We start from the raw sequence: 21,035 nt of genomic DNA on the forward strand, positions 1-21,035 counted from the left end.
TCAAAGGACTTACTCAAGTCTTTCTTCACTTGATATCTTGTTGATGTTTGGGCCAACTATCAACATGTCATCCACATACAAAATAGACAATGAAATCTCCATCCGAAATCTCCTCGAACAAACGCGCCAATGATCGGAAGCAGACTTCTTGTATCCTTGCTTCACCATAAAGGAGTCAAACTTTATGTACCACTGTCTCGGTGCTTGCTTCAACCCATACAAGCTCTTTATCAGCTTGCATACTAGGTGCTCCTTGCCTTTGACCTCAAACCCTCCGGGTTTGGTCCATGTAGACATCTTCTTCAAGGTCTCCATGAAGAAAAGCTGTCTTAACATCTAGTCTGCTTTCAACCTCTAGGTTCATACTTGCGGCCATACCCAATACCACCCGGATAGAAGTCATCTTCACTACAGGAGAGAAAATCTCATCAAAGTCAATCCCTTTCCTTTGACCGAATCCCTTCACAACAAGGCGAGCTTTGTGCCTTGGGTGAGGATTGTTCTCCTCATGCTTGACTTTGTATATCCACTTATTCTTGAGAACTTTTCTCCCCGGGTTTCTCAACTAACTTCGTAAGTGTGTGATTCTTATGCAAAGAATCCATCTCGTCATGCATGGCCTTCAACCACTTTTCTTTGTCTGTACCTTCAAGTGCCTCTTGATAGTACATAGGTTCTCCACCATCCGATAGTAGCACGTACGTATGTGGTGGATACCTGGTTGAAGCTATTCTCCCTCCTCCTCGCGGACCTCCTTGCCCCATCTGGCCGGTGCCTCGGGAGGATACACTTCGCTTTTGCTCGGTGGTGGTTCATGCATCTCATCTGCATCTTCTATACCAATAGGTTCTATCCCATCATGAGCAATAGGATTCTCATCATGAGCTTCAAACTCATGGTTCTCTGCATTCTCAATGCCTTACGCGCGCTCCACGGTAGGAACTTTCGGTTCGAATCAACAAGGTCATTGGTGAAAGCCTCAGCTTCTCACCCTCCTCAAAGTCTGCTATGGTTTGGTCTTCCGGGAACACAACATCTCGACTTCGGATTACCTTCTTGTTAATCGGATCATAGAGTTTGTAACCAAACTTTTCATCTCCATAACCTTAAAAATGCACTTTGCTTGGCTTTTGTCATCAAGCTTGGATCTCTCATCCTTCGAATATGCACAAATGCCCCGCACCCAAATACCCTCAAGTATCCATAATCAACATCTCTGCCTGACCATACTCTCTCCGATAATCACTATTCGAGGCTTTCTTTGGTGACAGGTTGATCACATGCACTACCAGATGCATTGCTTCTACCCAAGAGGCTTCTAGGTAGCTTAGAGTGAGATAACATGCATCTTATCCTCTCTACAATGGTACGGTTCATTCTCTCTCGCTATTCCATTACATTGCGGTGTCTTGGGAACGGTCTGCTCATGACGAATCCCATGACTCTGGCAATACTCTTCAAATGGCCCAATGTACTCACCCCCATTATCTGAGCGAATACACTTCAACAACTTCCCAGTCTCTCTTTCCACCATGCTGTGGAATTTCTCAAACACGCCAAGTACTTCATCCTTGGTCTTCAGACTATAGACCCATATCTTTCTTGACGCATCATCAATGAATGTCAAGAAGTAACTCTCCCCGGTGGGACTTCACTCTCATAGGACCACATAAGTCCAGTATTGCACTAGTTCAAGGACGGTGTCGCTTCGTGAGACGGGAATCTTTGGAAAGACACCCTGTGTTGCTTTCCTACCAAACAATGAGTACATGTACTTAAATGTGTACCTTTAATGTCTGGCATGGCCTTTTGCTTAGCAAGAACTTCCATCCCTTTTATGCCCATGTGACACAGTCTCTTGTGCCACAGTTCAGATGAAGCTTTCTTCTTACGCGCGTTCGCTTCACGCTTTACACAAACTAGCCTGTGTTTTGTAAAGAGAGCAAGTTTTCTTTCTCTCGCTCAATGGAACCTCGCCGGTTTCCATACCCGTTACCAAACGAGTTTACAAAGCCATCATCATCTAATTTCCCAAAATTAAATTAGGCTTAACCGTATGTCGGGGACATGTCTTACATCCTTGAGTGTCAAGGTGTAGCCGACATTGGTTTCTACATGAACATCTCCAATGCCTATAATCTTGAGGCGCCATCACATTACCCATCCTCACTTCACCATATTCACCACAACCGTAGGTAGTGAAAAATCCCTCGCGGCGATTGTGGACGTGATAGGATGCTCCCCGTCTCTATCACCCACTCGTATCGACATGAGGTACTAAAGACGGACACACCACAATCGACACAATTCCCACTAGGTCGCCGACTAGTGCGGTAGTATCTCTGCAGCGTGTTTCGTTCCTGCACCATGTCTTCATGTACCGCGCTTATTCTTCTCATCCCTCTTCTTGATTAATTCGCGACTCATATCCGAAGTGGCCTTTTGTGGCACAATAGTAACATTGCCTCTCCGCTTGCTTAGGAGTTCTAGCTTCACCCCTAGATTTATTCGTCATCACCTCTAGAACGAGATGGTTTTCTCTTCGACCTCTCCCCGTTTCTCGTGAAAAGGACCTCCGAGTTAGAAGAGTCAGCTTCTTGCACTCCTTCTAGTCTCCTCATTCAAAGAAAGACGTGGTAGCCATCTCCATGGTAACAATTCCATCCTTGGGCTGCTCCATGTAGAAACCGCTAGTGTCTCCCAACTTTGGGTAGAGCCTAAATAGAAACAAAGCCTCAACTTCTCCCCAAATTGATCTTCATCAAATGCATCGATTGATGATATTACAGACTTCATTAAGATGCTTTCGGACATTGAAGAACCTTCTTGGTACTTCGTGTTCGCAAACTTCTTAACGACTAGCACTTTGTTTCCACCCGACTTCCTCTCATAAAAAGTCTTCGAAGTTTCTTCCATAGACGGGCGGTCAGAATCTTGGGCCACATGGTGAAAGACACACTCGCGTCAATCCATCGTCGAATGTATCCAATCGGCTTTTTACGTCAAGCTTTTTCCACTCGGCCTCATTCATCACCTTTTCAGTGTCTTACTCCCTCATTCTCAATGGGAAGTGCCAAGTCCTTGCAAGATATAGCAAGTCTTCCATCTTGGCTTTCCAGATGGTGTAGTTCTTCCTATTCAGACTCATCATACGAGTGTTCACGGAATGGTCCATCTCTACAAGTTATTTAACCTCAAATCTTCTCTCAGGAATTTCGTCAAACACCTTCTGACCAAGATTCGGATAACACCCTAGGCTATTCTAACCAAGGCTCTGATACCACTTGTTGGGGATTACACCAATACCAATCGGTTCCCCACTACACAGATAACTTGTATGAACACACTTCAACTCCGGACAAAATCTAAATATCAACTACAACCTATACTAACATGCCCAACTCGCTAAACAACTATCAACAACATATAATAATGTAAAGCAGTTAAACAACAAACCACAACACAAAGATTTACCGTGGTTCGGCCAATGATGCCTACTTCCACAAGAGCCAGTTCTTAATAAAATGGGAAGGAAGATTACAATCTCTCCCTTTCGATCTCTCCTTTTACTAGATCACTCTTATCTCTTTACGTGGTTGTATCTCCTCAAAGGTTCTCTTTTGTTTTTAGTCCGGATTCCAATCCTTCGACTTGTTTGGTTACGTTAGGTTAGGTTTTTCAAAACCTTGATTTTGGTTTTTATCTCCAAAACCAAATTCGCGGGTAATCTTGTAGCAAGGGCCACGAAAATATAGACTGGCGCTTGCCAGCTCTCCTCTGGCAAGACTGACACTGAACGCTGGCGCTACTTCTTTGAAGCTGGTCGCCTTATATTCTTGAGACTCGAGCGCGGCGGCGCTTCTTTTCCAGGAAGGCTCGACTTCCGGATGTCGAGTTTGCCGTTTACTGTCGACTCGGTTTCTCTCCTCATGTGAGGGATAACTCCAACACGAGTACCTATCAGTAACATCAGAATTGCTCCAATAGCTGCGCCAATAACGCAAGCTGACTTGCGAGGCAGGGCACAGTGGGTTTGAAGAGTATAATTATTCCTCACTCAAAATTGTATTGAATACGATTAAGAAGACACTAGCTGTTAAGAGGAACAGAACACGGCCCCATTAGAAGGCTTGATTCAGCAACTCCAAAGTCAAGATACAATAATAAAGAAGAAATCATTATGATGTTTGTGGTGCGTATTGAGATAACCTACCTGAGCATAGTGGGGGGAAGAGTCCAGGTCTGACTGGATAAACAGGATGATTTGGCATGACAAGGGGTGATGCCAAGGATGAACTAGAAACAGTCCCAACCACTCCAACTGATACCTGACTACCTGAAAGATCAATTCACACCATAAACTTGATAATTGTGCACAATGTAATAGAATCATTAATCTGTTTACATACCTGTTAGCCTTGGTTGAATCTTTTCTGTACTACCATTTTGTTTACCCATGCCAACATTAGCATCAAAATGGTCTGCAACACAGTCATTCCACAAGTTGACGTGGTTAACACTTCTATTATTTTCAAGAGACACGCCTTGATCCAAGCCAAACTTTAGGAGATCATCTATCTCCCGTAGAACCCGAGTTAGTACTTCTTTCGCCAACACACTACATTTTTCGGAGGTAGACACTTTTGCAGCTACAGTAAGGGCCATATGTCGCATTGCCAAGGATGAGGGACCATTCAGATGCATCGGTTGTCCACGGTTATCGACTACAACACCAACTGTTGCATCTTGGGTCCACCTATTCAAGTAATACGGTGATGGAATGTCATGCGATCGTCTATTATGCAATACTTTTAGCGCATGTGCACATAGAACACCCATGAATTCAAATCTTTTGCAGCTGCACTCTATTGTATTCTTTGAAGTGTCAAATGTAACAGTGAAAGGTCTGACACTTTGAAATGATGATACCTTATATGTGAACAACGAGCCATCCTCAGAAGCAACGTCTGCTAACAGATCCAACGTACCAACATATTCATCTTGGAACAACTTAAATATTTTTCTGGTGTTGCGCTCTGCTGCTTCGGCTTCGGCTGGCCACCTGGTACGCAAGTCAGGTTTTGTTTGCTTGGAAATAAGATCTTGATGTTTTTCCTTCTCACGCAGAGTGCTCAATCTTGATAATTATCAGTTAGATATGCCCCAAGGCAGCACATTCGGGCAAACAAAAGCAATCTTTTTAAGACAAAAACAAGATAATAGAGTTCCCATTGTATTAGACTTCTGAGACAAAAACACTTCGTGTGTGTATATATGTCCATATATAATAGAGTTTCCATTGTATTAGACTTCTAAGACAAAAACACTTCGTGTGTGGTTATATATACATCACTGTCTCATGCCGATTTTATAAATCATAATTCTTTCCTCACTGTCTTACCTTGCTTGACAATTTCCCTAATTTAATTTTTCAATCCCTTAATTTGTTAGATGGCGACCAAAAAACGTTAGAGTCCTACAACGATGCAGATTCAAATATTGGAGCAGACCTTCAATCATTTCAATCAACCTACTAAACTGCAAATCCAAGATATCACAAATTAGTTGAAAGAACATAGTGAGGTTACAAAAACAAATGTGAATAAGTGGTTTTATAACAAACAGGGACATCCAGAAAGAATGGACCAGTGGAAGGTCTTCCATTAGCATTTTGTCAACAGATGTTAAGACATTCTTTATTGTTAATTGTTACTTGAGTTATAATTGTTTACTTAATATGTTTTATTCTTATACAGTGGATGACCATATTGAAGTTGAAGTTTCTTATGAGAAATGTTGGTCCGCAACAGTGATGCAGCTTCAGATACTTGAAAGTGCATTTAATAAAAAAAAATCATATTATACTAAGGAAGAAATCAAACTCTTGACAACTGAACTGTCAATACATGGTCAAATTTCAGAAGATAATATAAAGAATTGGTTCAGGAATCATCGAGTCAAATACAAAAAAGATAAACACAGTTCTCAGTCATTTCCTAATGAACCTGGTAAGACATTCTTCATTGCACCTAAGTTTCATGGCAATCAAATAAGTATAAGTCTTTTCTTTAAAAAAATATTTGATTAATTATTAATGGACAAGTAACCAAAAAATCATTTCTTCTTCCATTATAATTATAATGTTGTTTAATTTTGTCAACAGATGCTACATCCACTAAACATCAACTTGATAGTTTTTTTTCCTTCACAGCATTTTCCTAATGAACTTGGTAAGACATTCTTCATTGTTCATTGTTACTTGGCTTTGAGTTGTACTTAACATGTTTTATTCTTATACAGTGGATGGACCGCAGTCGAATAATGAAAAAGCCAAAAATAGCCGATATAAAAGAAAACGTATATTGAGTAATAGAGAAATCCAACCAGTTGAAACTCATGGTTATGTTAATTGTGATGGTGAAACAAACGATGACAACCATTATTCCCGAAAAAATCACCTATATCAACCAGACGGTGTTGGAGAAAGTGACGATGATCAAGATTCTCAAATCAGTGGGAATGATTCGGAAGTAGAAAATGAAAACGATACAAATGACCATATGGAAGTTGAAGTTTCCCATGAGAAACCAAGTGAAGTTTTGCATGAAAGTTAGTATTATATTAGTTATAGTTTTTAATATTATTTTATTTTTTATATTATTAGTTATAGTTTTTAATATTCATTTTAATTCAGGGCGTTGTTTCCAACTGTTGGATTTTGGAGAACCAACATCAGTGTGTCCTTACTGTGATGCCATTGTTTGGTATGAAGAAAGGAATGACCGAATGAAAAATCCTAAAAATCCAAACTTCTATATATGTTACGGTGGAGGGAAAGTTCAGCTACCTTTTCTGAAAGATACACCTGATTTTTTAAATGAGCTTATGGACTGCAATTCTGGCTCTAGATCCAAAAAGTTTATGAAAAATATCAGAGTATATAACAGCATATTTGCTTTCACATCAACAAGAGGTGACGTTCAAGAATCAATAAACAATGGTCATGGTCCTTACGTCTACAAGATAAAAGGCCAAAACCACCACAAAATTGGCACCTTGCTTCCACCTGAAGGTTTACGCCCTAAGTTTTCCCAACTTTACATATATGATACTGATAATGAAGTTGTGAACAGAATGAACTCTCTTAGTAAGAAAATTTTATCAAACGGGTCTGAAAAAGAGTTGGATCCAGATATTGTGAAGGGACTGATAGATATGTTGAACAATACAAACAAACTTACTAAGACTTATAGAATAGCAAGGGACAGGTTTAAAGAGTCCGGCGTAGGTGGTGATTTCAAATTATAAAGCTTATTAGTACAAGACAAAAGGATGGGAGACTTTATAACATGCCGACATCATCCGGGTTCTTTGCACTTATTGTTGAGGAAGAGAGTGAATTTGGTAATTACCGTGATATTGTGGTGGACAAAAAAGGATATGGCCTGAAAAGAATAAATGAATTGCACCCAAGTTTCATGGCCATGCAATATCCTCTTTTGTTTCCTCATGCTGAAGACGGGTACAAGATTGATATCCCTTATCAAAATAATGTCAAAGTTGGGAAAAGGACAAACATAAGCATGAGGGAGTTCTACACTTTCAGATTGCAAATGAGACTAAAAGAAGGAAAAACAATTGTTCTTGGTGGATGCTTGAAACAACAACTTATTGTTGATTCTTACTGTGTTGTAGAACAGATTAGAGTTGATTGGATTAGAAATAACCCGGTAGATTTGTTTGTCTTTGAGCTTTATCAAGGATTAGTTGATGCAAGATTTTCTCGGAGATTCAAAACCGTGTTTTGTTGGAAGGCTTAATAGTTCTACCATCTTCTTTCACCGGAGGTCCACGTTATATGCTACAAAACTACCAAGACGCTATTGCAATTTGTCGATGGGCTGGATCTCCTGATCTATTCATAACTTTTACTTGCAATCCTAAATGGCCTGAAGTTCAAAAATGTATTGACAAGACTCCTCTTGGATATACACCGCGGCGATTTCTCCTGAAATTGTCGCTAGAGTTTTGAGATCAAAATTTTGCATGAACTTATGACGGATTTGCAAAAACGTAAAAGGTTCGGAAAAGCTTGGGCGGGTAAGTAATTTACTAGTTTAGTTGTTTCTATAACTTATTCTTTCGTAATTTTTAACTTTTTAGTTAATTTGTAGACTTTATGACTATCATATTGCTAAGAAAAAAATATCTCCCCCTTCAAATATATAATTAATCTATTAATAGATGCTGAATATTGAAAAAAAAAATATGCCTAAATGTAATCAAAATTTTAATTAGTAAAAATTTAAATGCATACATTGCTTATACATCTTTATGTAATCGCCTACCAAACAAGGACTATGGCAATGACATTTGACAGTTGATAATACCATTAACTGCATCCAGTATGAAGGCATCTACCATAGGACACAACTAAAGATTCCTGCATTTGCTGTTCCAACTTTTCACTTGATGCTAACAAATTCAATTTGTGAAACTCTACAACCAGTGAAAATTAATTTATTTAATTGCAAAGAAATTTAATTAACTCTGAACTTTAATTAATTTCAATTCATAGGATATTGCAACATAGTTGCAAAGAAATTTCATTGTTTTTTTTTTCCTTTAATTGCAAATAATTAACATTGAGCTTTTGTTGTTCGATTGTTCTACAATGGAGAAGAAAAAACAGTGAAGAAGACACGATGACCAGCCTATGTTCATGCAACCCACTCTTGGCTCTTTCGAAAAGCAGCATTATAGTGTATTTTTGTTATTCAATTGCAAAGAACTTCAAATGATTTTCTTCTTCAATTGCAAATAGTTAAATAGTGAGTTTGTGTTGTTTGATTGCTTTGTAATGTCGAAAAAAAACATTGAAGAAGAGATGCGGACCAACATGGCAACATGGATATGTGAAGAGAGATAGAGAGGGGAGAAGACAAACTAATTAACACGACTAGCAATATGCACGTGCGATGCACATTTATAGACTACAGACAGATGTGAAATCACAACCTTTGCAGTGATATCTTAAAACTTAAACTAAACATAGGTTGCAGTGATATACCCACCTAGGGGGCAGGCAAATTCCGGCCAACAAATCTATTAGCCCATTCAGCTAACCTATGAGCATTATAATTACATTTACTTAGAATCCAAAAAAAACTTAAAATTGGCTTTAAAAGCTTTTTAAATCCTATTAAGGTGGTCTTCTAATCTCCATGTCAGTCTGTTACCCCTTACTGCATAAGTCTTCATGAGTTGTTGATTGTCACTTATTACCACTGTATTGGCTGTCTGTAATCTTTATGCTAACACTAATGTTAATTCTCCTCCCTTACACTCTGCTTGCATAGCATTCGGACACTTAAACCTATTGTAAACTGCACCTAAAAGTCGTCCATCATGTCTTTTACATAAGGTTGCAGCTGCTCCGCTATTTGTACCCCTATCATAAACACCATCAAAATATATTGCAGACCAATTACTATATAGCATATAGTGCTTGGTCATTAATGCCAAATTCAATAGAATACTCACTTGTAAGGATACTTATTAGTTTTTTACATATTGTCAGCATAGTTCATAACCAAATGCCATTTTCCTTTACTAATTTAAAAAAAATCAGATTTCCTGTAGAGGTAAAATAAACTCCATATACCCATAGCACATAGTTCTAAAATTATTGTAGGATTTTAAAATAACAACATGGCAAAGCTACAATAATCAATCCACAGCTCAACACAATAGGTCATTGACTGAACCACACGTTTATAAATGTCAACAACCTTGTCTATAGTGCATAAAAGTGCTTTGTGACCAGATAATCGAGCATTATCGTATAAGTAAAGGAAAATTAAATGTTGACTTGAAACAATAAAAAAAAAAATGGCCTGCCCAGAATCTGTTAAGAACACATTTTATACAGGTTTTGTTCATCGTATAAGTAGAAGTTGCAAAAGCACAACTCAAAAAAATAGAAGGCGGTAGGTAGTAGGCATCTACTTGAAATTCCACCAAAGAATATATTGAAGAGAGACAAAACTCACATCTGCAAGCATTCTTAAATAGTGTTTGATAGCTGCATATCCAGTGCTAAAAAAATGTCAAAAATGAGGATTAAGACATACAAAGTTTAGTTTCAAAAGGTAATATAATGATGTATCACATTCAGTGTCAAGGAAATATAGCAAAGCTTTCATACAATGTTATTACACCTTTGTAAAAGGAGTTAATACACTTGCGTAGAAATTCAAGGACCACGATAATAATGCACCCGGGACACATGTAGGTTCTGAGGGCTTTGGACATATAGGCACCTGCAATAGGTTCAAAGATAGTCTCATCAGCATTAGCAACAATGCTAACTGTATTTTCTTTCTCCATCATTTCACGTTTCTCAATTCCCTAATTCCTCTTGCATTCTCTTCACAGTGAGGTTTGTGTGAGTTCGCTATCGCCTATCCCAACACCTTGTCAGGCATATAATGTTCATGCATGCTCTTCAGTACACGTATCATTTTTTATCTTGCAAATGATGTCTGACTACATGCATTATGATTGTGTAGCATACATGTATAACTAAGGTGCCAACAAAATAATAATATAATATGCAAATACAACTCCCAAACGACCAAGAGTTAATTAATTCTGTTGTGTAATATTGTTGCTTGTAGTATGTAGTGAATATGAAATATCAATCCTTATATATCATAGTATATAGCGCATGCTATAGCTGTTTCAAATTAGGCCCAAAAGATACCCAACCCACCGAAAGATAAAAGCCCAGCCCATAAAGCAACCATTGTTGACCAAATCAACAATGATCCAATACTCTTGTGCCCAAATAATAAACTACACATACTCCATAAGTCTTTGGATTTGCCATGTCATAACTTGTGAGAATGATTTGTAATCACCGGATGGGGACCGATTTCTTTTATTAGATAGATATTATAACCATGGATATATAAAATAAAAAGTTTAAAGCGACTTCAATCTATCAAAGGCAACTACGCAAAATAGCAAATAAAAAGACTATAGACAGGAAAAAAAAGAAATAAGACCTGCCAATTTCAAAAGTAATTTTTCTGCTCCATTTTCTTCTCTCTGTCCTATTGAGTTTCTATGCATTTCCATTTACCTTGGCAACTTCAAAATCTCTTGATCATATCACCTACATCAAGAAGGTAAGGTATACTCCAAGTGACAACTTATTTATAATTATACGCATTGAAACACTTTATTATTCTTTAAAATTAACAATTACAAAAGCTAAAGTGGGTGCTCAGAATGGACATGAAACAAATCTGCAATTTAGAATAACATATGCATAAGAATACCACACTGTCATGTAAATAGAGTGGGCAAAAAACTATAAAGGGTCAAGAAGATGATTAAAATCCAAAAATAATTACCTGATTTTGGTTCTTTTTTGTTTCTCATATAAGCTCCAATACATTTGCAGCTAATCACAGATAGTCTAAAGGAAGATTTGAGCAAGAAAGATATAAACATGTAACTGACAAATGAGCAAGAAGATAAAAACTTGTCTTACTAAGTTAGTTAACTTTTCAATAAGATGGTATTTTCATTGTTTGAAGAGGTGTTGGAGGTGCGTACATCATAGGTGTACAACATGTTAGTACCATTAACATAGAAAACTACTGATAGTACCATTACAGATGTGTGACACTTCCCTAACCATCAACTTCTAACGCCGCAAACCACCAACCAAATGCCATCCAGGCCATCATTCAAAGGCCCAAGGGTGTTCTTTCAGAACTTCATCATACTCCTCTAGAGTGAAATCATTTCTATATCGAAAAAATGTCTCACGGATCTTATCTATTGTCTTCCCTTTAATTGTGTTAGCCACCATTTGGGCTGCTACATCAATCAAGCTCTGTATGTTCAAATAATTTGCAGCCCCCAGAAAATAGAGCAAACAATCAACCTAAGTTACGACTCAACCTAAGTTACGACATTAGTTCCAATCTTAAGGGGAGCGGAAAAGACATTACCAAATATACAGGAGCATTTAACAGTCCCTGTGATCCACATTCCACAGCTTACACTTTGATTAGCTTATCTAGGTTTTTATCCATCTTCTAGATATATATAGTCAAATAAACCCTACCACATATAATTTACAGCAGAATCTACCAACATATATTTATCTATCACTGGTTTATTTTCAACCCCAAGTACCAAATACCAATAAACGATTACGCGATATCAATTGCAAAACAAAAATAAACATAATATCAAATGCAAAATAAAAAGTGTTGGTAACAATTCCTGACCAGACTCATTCGTTAAGTTGGAGGATTACATCTCCAAAAACTACCACTTTTTTCTCCAATTAAATGAACATTTCTTTTAAGATCTAAACTCTTATTCCCCATAAGAAACGAAGTAAACAGCAATTGCTGCTACATAAACCCATTAACATCCATTCATACAGTGAAAGCTAGGAGACAAATAAGGAGAACTTGCACACACGGAGAGAGGAATATTCAAGAAATGTAGAGATAATACCTTTATCAGGGCCTATACGCGGTGAACGCTCTGTATCATACTGGAACTGGTCCTGACCATAAGCTACAGTGTTCTTTCAACGTTGATAATAAGCGTTCGCGTTTAAGGGAGTGTTGTTCATTAGTCATACGTTGCCTTCTCTCTCGTTGACGTAGACGTTCACGTTTTGTCGTTGTGGACGATAATGAATTGCATCGTTGTTAACTACATTGGACCTTGTTGGGAAGAGTTGTCCATGTTGAACGCCCTTGAATGCAACCAATCCGAATAGTAAACATAAACATCTCTAAAATTGTAATCAAACAAATCTAATAACTTATAAAAAAATGATTAAACAATTATAATTTAGCAATTAAATAAATGACTACAAACAACCTCTTGAATTATACATTCCGAATAGTAACACCGACTGTTAGTGAATGGGGTAATATCAGCTTAAACCAATTGATGGGGATCCAAGAAAGTAAATGAAGGGAAATTCTCAAAAAAATACTGAGTTGGAGAATTTCATATAGCAATTAAAATAAGTTTCCACAATCAAATTACCAAGCAGCCATTCTCTAAAACACTACCAATATGCTTACACCGATCATTCGTTTAGTAAACTATCCAATTTAGTTTTCCACCCAATTGAAGCACACTTTGGCTTGATAAACTAAAAAAAATAAAATAAAAATACTGAGTTGGAGAGTTTTTTTCTGAAATCAAATTCACTAAGCTTCCATAATCAAATTTACCAAATAACCTTTATACCCACTTGGAGAGGACAGTTGGAAGCTTGAGCAGAGAGAGAGAGTGGAGACGAAAGAGAGGAAAAATCGAGAAGTATATAGAATTTTCTATTATGTGCGAAACGACGAAACTGCCTATGTTGTTTAGATGCGAAACGATGAAAATGCCCCTGTGACGTACATGAAAATTACTGTTCATCCACCCCCATATTTTTCTAATATAGTAAGATATATATTACAAGTGTTTGAAATATGACATGTAAAGAACTTAAGAACCACGTTATTATCCAAAAAGGCCAAAACAAATGTTCGGTTTTCAAACTATTTTTTTGGGCCCAAAATCAATACCAAAAGGTTGGCAAATAATGAACAGATGTAGAAAATCTTATGCACTCCCATTCCCACCAAAACCATTAACCATGCAAACAGCTCACTTTGTAACGTCACATACTCCAACGATCAAACTCCAATATAATTATCAAGCAACTAGCCAATAAAGTGAAAGCTACAATTCATTTCTGCCTCACGATCTTTGAACAACAATTCACCAAAAGAACAACAAACAAACCAAGTTAACACAACACCTAAACCAATAAAGTCAAGGTTATTTGTATAGCATGTCACCATTTTCCAAAAATGAAACAGAAAAGAACTACAAAATACAAATTAACGTTATCACAACACCTAAACCCAATAGAGTGGCTAATCAAGTACCAATGGTATAAGACTAATTACATTGTGTTCTTTTTTGCTTATAGTTGTATATATACTTCATTTTTCCTATTCCATTGCCATAGCTAGACTATTGACAAATTGGCATTGAGACATAATGTTTCTCGCATATATGTCAACGGTGTATTGTTGTTATTCTTACAAGCAACGTTTATAATAAGAAAAGTGTTATTGTTTATCTTTCAATTGAAACTAAGTGCTTGAACAAGAATAATAATATTTTGCAACTCAAAGAATAATTGATAGAAAATTGGAAACTTTATGCAAATGCATTGAACTAACCTCAAAGAATAAGTAATGAAAAATTAGAAATTGGATACATATGCATTGAACTAGCCTAAAAAATTAATTAATTGGAAATCGGAAACAGGATAATCTTTGATGATCCCACATATCATCATGTATAATATATTTTTTATGCAATGTTTGCAAGGACACTACAAAAGGATCCATAAAAGTTGCATTGGTACTACACACCACCTTAGATAATTAATGAAAAATCGGAAACTGGATGTAAATGCATTGAACTAACCGACATCAAAGAATAATTAACGGAAAATTAGAAACTGAATGCAACTGCATTGAACTAACCTCAAAGAATAATTAACGGGATATCAGAAACTAGATGCAAATGCGTTGAACTAAGCTTAAGTAATAATTAACCGGAAATCTGCTGGAAACTAGAATTCAACTGCATTGAACTAACCTCAAAGTATAATTAACGGGAAATCAGAAACTTATGTAAAAGCATTGAACGAACCTCAAAGAATAATTAACGGGAATTCGGAAACTAGATGCAAATGCATTGAACGAACCTCAAAGAATAATTAACGGGAATTTGGAAACTAGATGCAAATGTATTGAACTAACCACATAAAATATTTAACGAAAAATTAGAAAATGAATGCAAATGCATTGAACTAACCTTAAAAAATAATTAACGGAAAATCAGAAATTGGATGCAAATGCATAGAACTAACCTCAAAGTATAATTAACCGAAAATTGGAAACTGGATGCAAATACATGGAACTAATTTCAAAGAATAGTTAACGGGAAATCGAAAATTGGATGCAAATGTAGTGAACTAACTTAAAAAAATAATTAACGGGAAATCGAAAACTTTATACAAATTAAATGCATTGAACTAACCGTAAAAAACAATTAACTGGTTTTGCATTTAAAGTGGTGTTTATCAGATCTTCTCCTCATTGGGCATTCTAACAAAACTTCATTCAAACTTCTATTCTTAGCAATGGGGACCATATTAGATGCGACTTGGTGTGATATTACATAAGCTGCGCTTATGATCCTGTACACCTCTCTTTTTTGCCTCTTTTAGCAAAAACAAAAGATAAGAGACTCTTCTCTATCTCCTCAACTCTCTATTCATAGCTATTTCGGGTAAAATCCTACACTGAACAACAGTGTTATTTCCAGAAAATTCTTCTCTCCTTGCCTTTTGGGTCAAATCCTTCACTGCTTACAGTGAAAGTTCTAAAAAGGCTAGTTTATATCCTCTCTATGGTCGGTTTCTTCTAGGGTAAAATCCTCTACCGCGGAAATGCGATCGAAGTTCAAAAAGAAACATGACAAACATGGATATCTATGAGTTCGAAAAGCTCCTTTATCGAGAAAAGAAGCATACAAAAAGGAGATGAGAAACACTTTCGTGGCATCGACATTGGTAAGGAACCAAATCAAGAAAGTCGAATATGGTACAGAAACAAGGCGATTGCCAAAATCTCTTATCTTTGAGGCAAAAAAAGCCACACAATAACAAGCATAACTTCAAAAGCTTCCAAACCCCTCGATAAGATGGGGACTACCCACCATCACCATTCCGAGAAAGGCGATGAAAAGGGGTTGCTCTATTGTAAGTTATGTTTAGTGGGTAGAATTGATTTACGAAAAGTACCAATCAAAAAGTCGCGGAAATAGCAAGGAAAATCTGCATCCCTCGGTGAGTGGATTATTACTCCCATTGGTAAAGGATATCTATTTCTGAGATTTTCAAATCCGAGGATCCGAATAGGGTGTGCGCGAAAGGAGTCCGGACTTTGATAAAAGTCCAATGAGAATAAGTCGACACCAATCAACTTTTGTCCGATAGTCGAGGCGCAGTCCCACGCTTTAGTATGGTTTCAGTTCCAGGACTTGGTCAAGAATTCGGGAACCGAAATCCTTATGTCCATTGCAAAGAGGGGTGGGTTACCCGATGCAGATTGATGAGAATCTGAGCCGAGCCGATACGGGATATTATCACGAAAATTCGGTAGATGTGGACCTTCGGAACCCATACCCGACCGGATTTATGTGCAAACAAAGTCGGTGAAGTTTTGGCGCATGGGAGATAGGGAAGTTACCAAAGATGTGTACCCACCGCAAAATTGTCGGGCATCCGGTTACTTGAATGTAGGAAACTAAAAGGTGATATGCAAACTTCTCGGGGAAAGAAAATAAAGGCAAAGATGTTGTGATTGACCTTACCCCGATGCCGATTTTCGAGGAGGGAAGACGAAGAAAAACGGTCGAAAACAAAAACGCAGTTGAACCTAGTAAACAAGGAGAGACAATTTGGAGACCAAAATCTAATGAGCAACCGGGTGGAAACATTTCATTTAATAGGTTTGAAAATCTTGAGATAGAGGAAATACAAACCATAGAGGTGCAGGAGAGCTAAGCTGCCCGAACAAGGACAAGAAGTAAATGGGGGGACATGCAAAGATAGAGAATCATTGCAGGAAGCAGACCAAGAGCAGAGTACACATACTCCGCAACAACAAAAAAATGCAGAGACAGTCAGGGAGGAGGAAGTAATTTCTTTGGAGAGAAACAAGGAGATCGACAAAGGTTGAAACCGAGGATCGAAAGCATGAGCATCTCAAAAAGAAAAGAAGTGGACGATCAATGTCTCAAATCCATGAAGTTTACGCTGAAAAAACTTTGGTCGAGACTGAAGCGGAGAAAGTTCTTCAAATGATGGTACGCAAACAGCATTCTGGAGTGGATGATAAAGAACCTCCTGACCAGAAACCCCTACTTCCAGATGGGGAGACATGGCGGAGGATGATGAACAAGAGGAACAAGATCCTACTGTGGGCTTGATGGGCTTGATGGTGAATGACACTCAAGAATCCGATATAATCTTCGTGAATCAAACAGCACCTCGCTGGCGATGCAACAAACATATCCCAATTACAGTCCGTCATCACGATCTCGGATCGGCAAAAGTGGATAATTAAAGGTGGTTTACACCTTCACTCACAATAAAAAACCTCGACCTCAATGAGGTGCATATTTTGGAACATCAGAGGAATTGCGAACGACAAGTTGCAAAATAGGCTTTCAAGCTCATCAATAAATGGGATCCCGACATAGTAGGTATTGCGAACCTATGATCACCGATGATTTCTCCAAGTCTTATCTCCAATCATCGAATGAGTTCTTGCTTCTTCTACAACACTAGTCCAAATAGAGTTCCTAACATTTGGCTTTTCCGAAGACAACAGTTGCTACTCGAATATGATACATTGCTCCAATCAACAGCTTAGCGAATGGAGATAGATGGAGTGCTTTTGTCTATTATTCATGCTCATTGCATCTATGTGAATCGGAGGCAACTATGGATGGATCTTCATCAGCTAAGCCTCATGAACCTTCCATGGTTAATTCTTGGTGATTTTAATGCTTATCCGAAAGTTACTCGGACAAACAGGGAGGCCATCGACCATCTACAAAGCCGATGTCCCGATTTCACAGATTTTTGTTGGTTCCAATCACTTGATGGAAGCTCCTTGCAATGGGTTTCACTTCTCTTGGTGGAACAAGCAAGTCGGGCGACTTAAAAATTCCGGGTAAACCGGACAGATGTTCTTCAATATTCTATGGAGCTCCAAATACCCGGATGGAACTATAAGGTATGCAACAGGCTATGCTCGGATCACTCTCCTATAGTGGGTCGAAGCGTAGATATTCCTCTACCAAAAAATATTCCCTTCAAATTTTTCAACATGTGGTGTTCACACTCAACTTTCAGAGATATGGTTCAAGCAAATTGGGATGTTCCTGTGTCAGGACATTCTATCTATATTCTAACACAAAAACTTAAGCGGAATCGAAAAGCTTTGAAAGTTTGGAAATCAGGGGAGATATTCGGTAACATCAAATTTCAAGTTGAAGAAGAATCCAAGAGTCTAGAGCAGATGCAAAAACATTTTGAACAAGGGAACATGAATGAGGAGTTCACTATGCAAATGGTGAATCAAGAGAACAAGGTTGAGCAATTGCTAGAACAAGAACGATGTTCGAGGCGAAAGCGAGGAGCCACCGATAATGATAATGATCGAAGCACCAAGTTCTTTCATGCAATGGCGAATAGCAATAGAAGCAAATCTATGATATTGGAACTGAAAAACAATAAGGGGAACACACTCAGCACTCAGGAGGATATCGGAGAGTTCTTGGCCAAGCACTATGAGGATAAATTCAAAAAATTGGAACATGAGATTGATTGGAGTCTAATTCAAAATATGCCTCAGGCAATTTCAGATGAAGACAATGAAAAGATATCTTCCATCCCATCAGCACAAGAAGTGAGGGCAGCGGTTTTTCACCTTAAAGTGGACAGCTCCCCAGGCCCTGATGGTTTTACGGGCTTTTTTCTTTCAACAATCTTTGGGACATTGTGGAATATGATTTGGTCGAGCTATAAGATATTTCTTCATCAAATCTCGGCTGCCTATGGGAGTTAACTTTCGAACTTCATTGTGTTAATCCCTAAAGAAAAGAATGCCAACCAGTTAACAAATTCAGGGCCTATTTGTCTTTCTAATTTTGTGTTCAAGATCATCACCAAGATTCTTGCCATAACATTGAGCCCAATTGCAGAAAGGATCATTAGCAAGGAGCAATATGGTTTCATCCCAAATAGAAACTCTCAAAGAAGCCATTGGGTTAGCCTCCGAAGTTAATCAATGAGCTGCAAAACACCTCGGCATGGGGAAGTTTAGCAATCAAGATCGACATTTCTCAAGCTTTTGATACAATGGATTGGGAATTTCTATATGGCAAAATTCTACGGCATGTGGGATTCTCGTGATATATAGATTCAATGGCTACAAGGAGCTTTCTCTAGCAACTCAATGTCTATAATGCTCAATGGTGGACCGAAAAGTCATTTTTCTGCTGAGAGAGGGCTGAAATAGGGTGATCCACTATCTCCAATGCTTTTTGCGATAGCAGAGGATTTATTTAAGCGTAAACATCGCAAGCTTGTCCACGAGAAGAAGATTCGCATATGGTGGTTAATGGTAAATACCGCAAATCCATCACACCTAATGTTTGCCGATGATATTTTCTTGTTCAATAATGCTAACATGAGATGCACCAGACAGATTGTCAAGATTCTTAATAGATATCAAGACTCATCTGGACAAATCATTAACAAGGACAAATGCAAGATTTTTCTTAGCCCAATGACAAACAGATGGAAACAGCTAATACAGGAGACTTTGAATATCAAGGAAGGAAAACTGCCTGAAAAGTACCTAGGGGTACCTCTAGTCATGGGGAGAGTAATGAAAGTAGCACTTGCTCCTTTAGTGGATAAGATCAGAAGAAAAGCTTCGGGATGGGCCGGCAAATTACTATCTTTCCAAGGAAGGGTAGTCCTTGCACGACATGTTCTAAACAAAGATCCCAAAGGCATAATATGGTTATATACAAGTGGCGAAATCAGTGATAAAGGAATGTGAAGCTATTATCAAAAATTTCATTTGGAGCGGAAACCCGGCAGAACAGAAATCTATCACGGTATCATGGGAGAAAGCATGCAAGCCTACAGAGGAAGGGGGACTGGGGTTAAGAAAACTGCAAGATATAAATCTCTCAATGCTTATGAAACAAGCATGGAGTCTTCTAACAGAGGATTATGATTGGGCGTCCTTCATGAAAGGTAAATATACCAATCAAACAGGGGGATGGTCGAACTACAAAACCTCCACTGTTTGGAATGGTATCAAATGGGCACTAAGTGAGATGAAACATCTTCATGGATGGACGGTGGGCAATGGCACCTCTATCAATCTCTGGAGAGAGAACTGGATGTTGAATAAACCGCTCTGCGACTTCTTTCAGGAAGAGCGAAAAGAGATTGTCAAGTTTCAGTCAAAGCTTAGTGAGTGTATTCAGGGAGATAACTGGAATTTTTCGGTAAACATGACTCAACTGTTGCAGCAAATGGGCATAGAACTGGGCACTCTCCCGCAACCAAATAGTGCAAGAGAGGATACAAGGGTATGGGTAGGTTCTTCTACTAGGAACTTCACAGTTTCGGAAGCTCATAACGCCATCAGAAAGAAATCAGCCAAACCAGCATGGTGTAAATTCATATGGGGCTCAAAAACTCTACCGAAAACACAAGGGATTGCATGGAAGCTGGCACACGACGCAACCCGAACAGATGATCAACTCCAAAGGCGAAAAATGCAACTGGCTTCTAGATGTTGCAACTGCCGCAATCAGCAAGAAACTCTGGAGCATATTCTCTTTCAATGTACTCTGGCCAAAACAGTATGGAACTATGCTCGAGACATTTTCAACACTTGCAAGAACCCAGAATCATTTCAGGATGTGTAGCAGCAAGGTAAACACTACAGCTCCCTCATACTTGATATGTGGAAAGCTTGTTCTATTACTATGATGGTGAGTCTTTGGAAGAACCGAAACAGAGTACTTTACGATAGTAAAGCCTCAAGTTTATCGCACATTTGCTTTTTAGCAAGACGAGTAATCATTTGAGCTCACCACAGATCTACAGGGCATATGGAGAACTCGGTTCATGATTTAAAGATTCTTAGAGTCTTCAACCTTCAACACAAGCTGAGAAGAGCACCGAAAATCATTGAATGTTTCTGGACTCTTCCTCCACCTGGAATATTAAAGGTAAATACTGATGGGTGCTCGAGAGGGAATCCTTGGAGATCAGGTTGGGGAATGGTTATCTTAAAACTATAAGGGTGAATTCTTAG

At 38.2% G+C, this 21,035-nt stretch overlaps 2 protein-coding genes and 1 long non-coding RNA gene across 3 annotated transcripts; 2 read left to right on the forward strand and 1 right to left on the reverse strand.

Moving 5' to 3' along the window:
- Nucleotides 1-4,041: 4,041 nt before the first annotated feature.
- On the reverse strand, nt 4,042-4,657 carry LOC147512876 (uncharacterized). The gene is made up of 2 exons (XR_015217290.1): nt 4,410-4,657; nt 4,042-4,336 (listed from the first exon to the last, which is right to left on the reverse strand). It is a non-coding gene; the product is annotated as an uncharacterized LOC147512876 (long non-coding RNA).
- Nucleotides 4,658-7,349: 2,692 nt separating this feature from the next.
- Nucleotides 7,350-7,820, forward strand: LOC147512877 (uncharacterized). The gene has a single exon (XM_086598811.1). The coding sequence runs from the start codon at nt 7,350-7,352 to the stop codon at nt 7,818-7,820; it is 471 nt and encodes a 156-aa protein (XP_086454937.1).
- A 12,082-nt stretch (nt 7,821-19,902) lies between these two features.
- Nucleotides 19,903-20,643, forward strand: LOC147512878 (uncharacterized). Its single transcript, XM_086598812.1, has one exon. It carries the CDS (start codon nt 19,903-19,905, stop codon nt 20,641-20,643), a length of 741 nt encoding a protein of 246 aa, XP_086454938.1.
- Nucleotides 20,644-21,035: the final 392 nt, after the last annotated feature.

The sequence above is a fragment of the Coptis chinensis genome, chromosome 3 (genome assembly GCF_015680905.1).
Source record: "Coptis chinensis isolate HL-2020 chromosome 3, ASM1568090v1, whole genome shotgun sequence".
NCBI lineage: Eukaryota > Viridiplantae > Streptophyta > Magnoliopsida > Ranunculales > Ranunculaceae > Coptis > Coptis chinensis.

Bases quoted from the DNA above. Each gene is read 5' to 3' on its own strand.
- LOC147512878 (XM_086598812.1), top strand. From the start codon at position 19,903: ATGAAACAAGCATGGAGTCTTCTAACAGAGGATTATGATTGGGCGTCC.
- LOC147512877 (XM_086598811.1), top strand. From the start codon at position 7,350: ATGCCGACATCATCCGGGTTCTTTGCACTTATTGTTGAGGAAGAGAGT.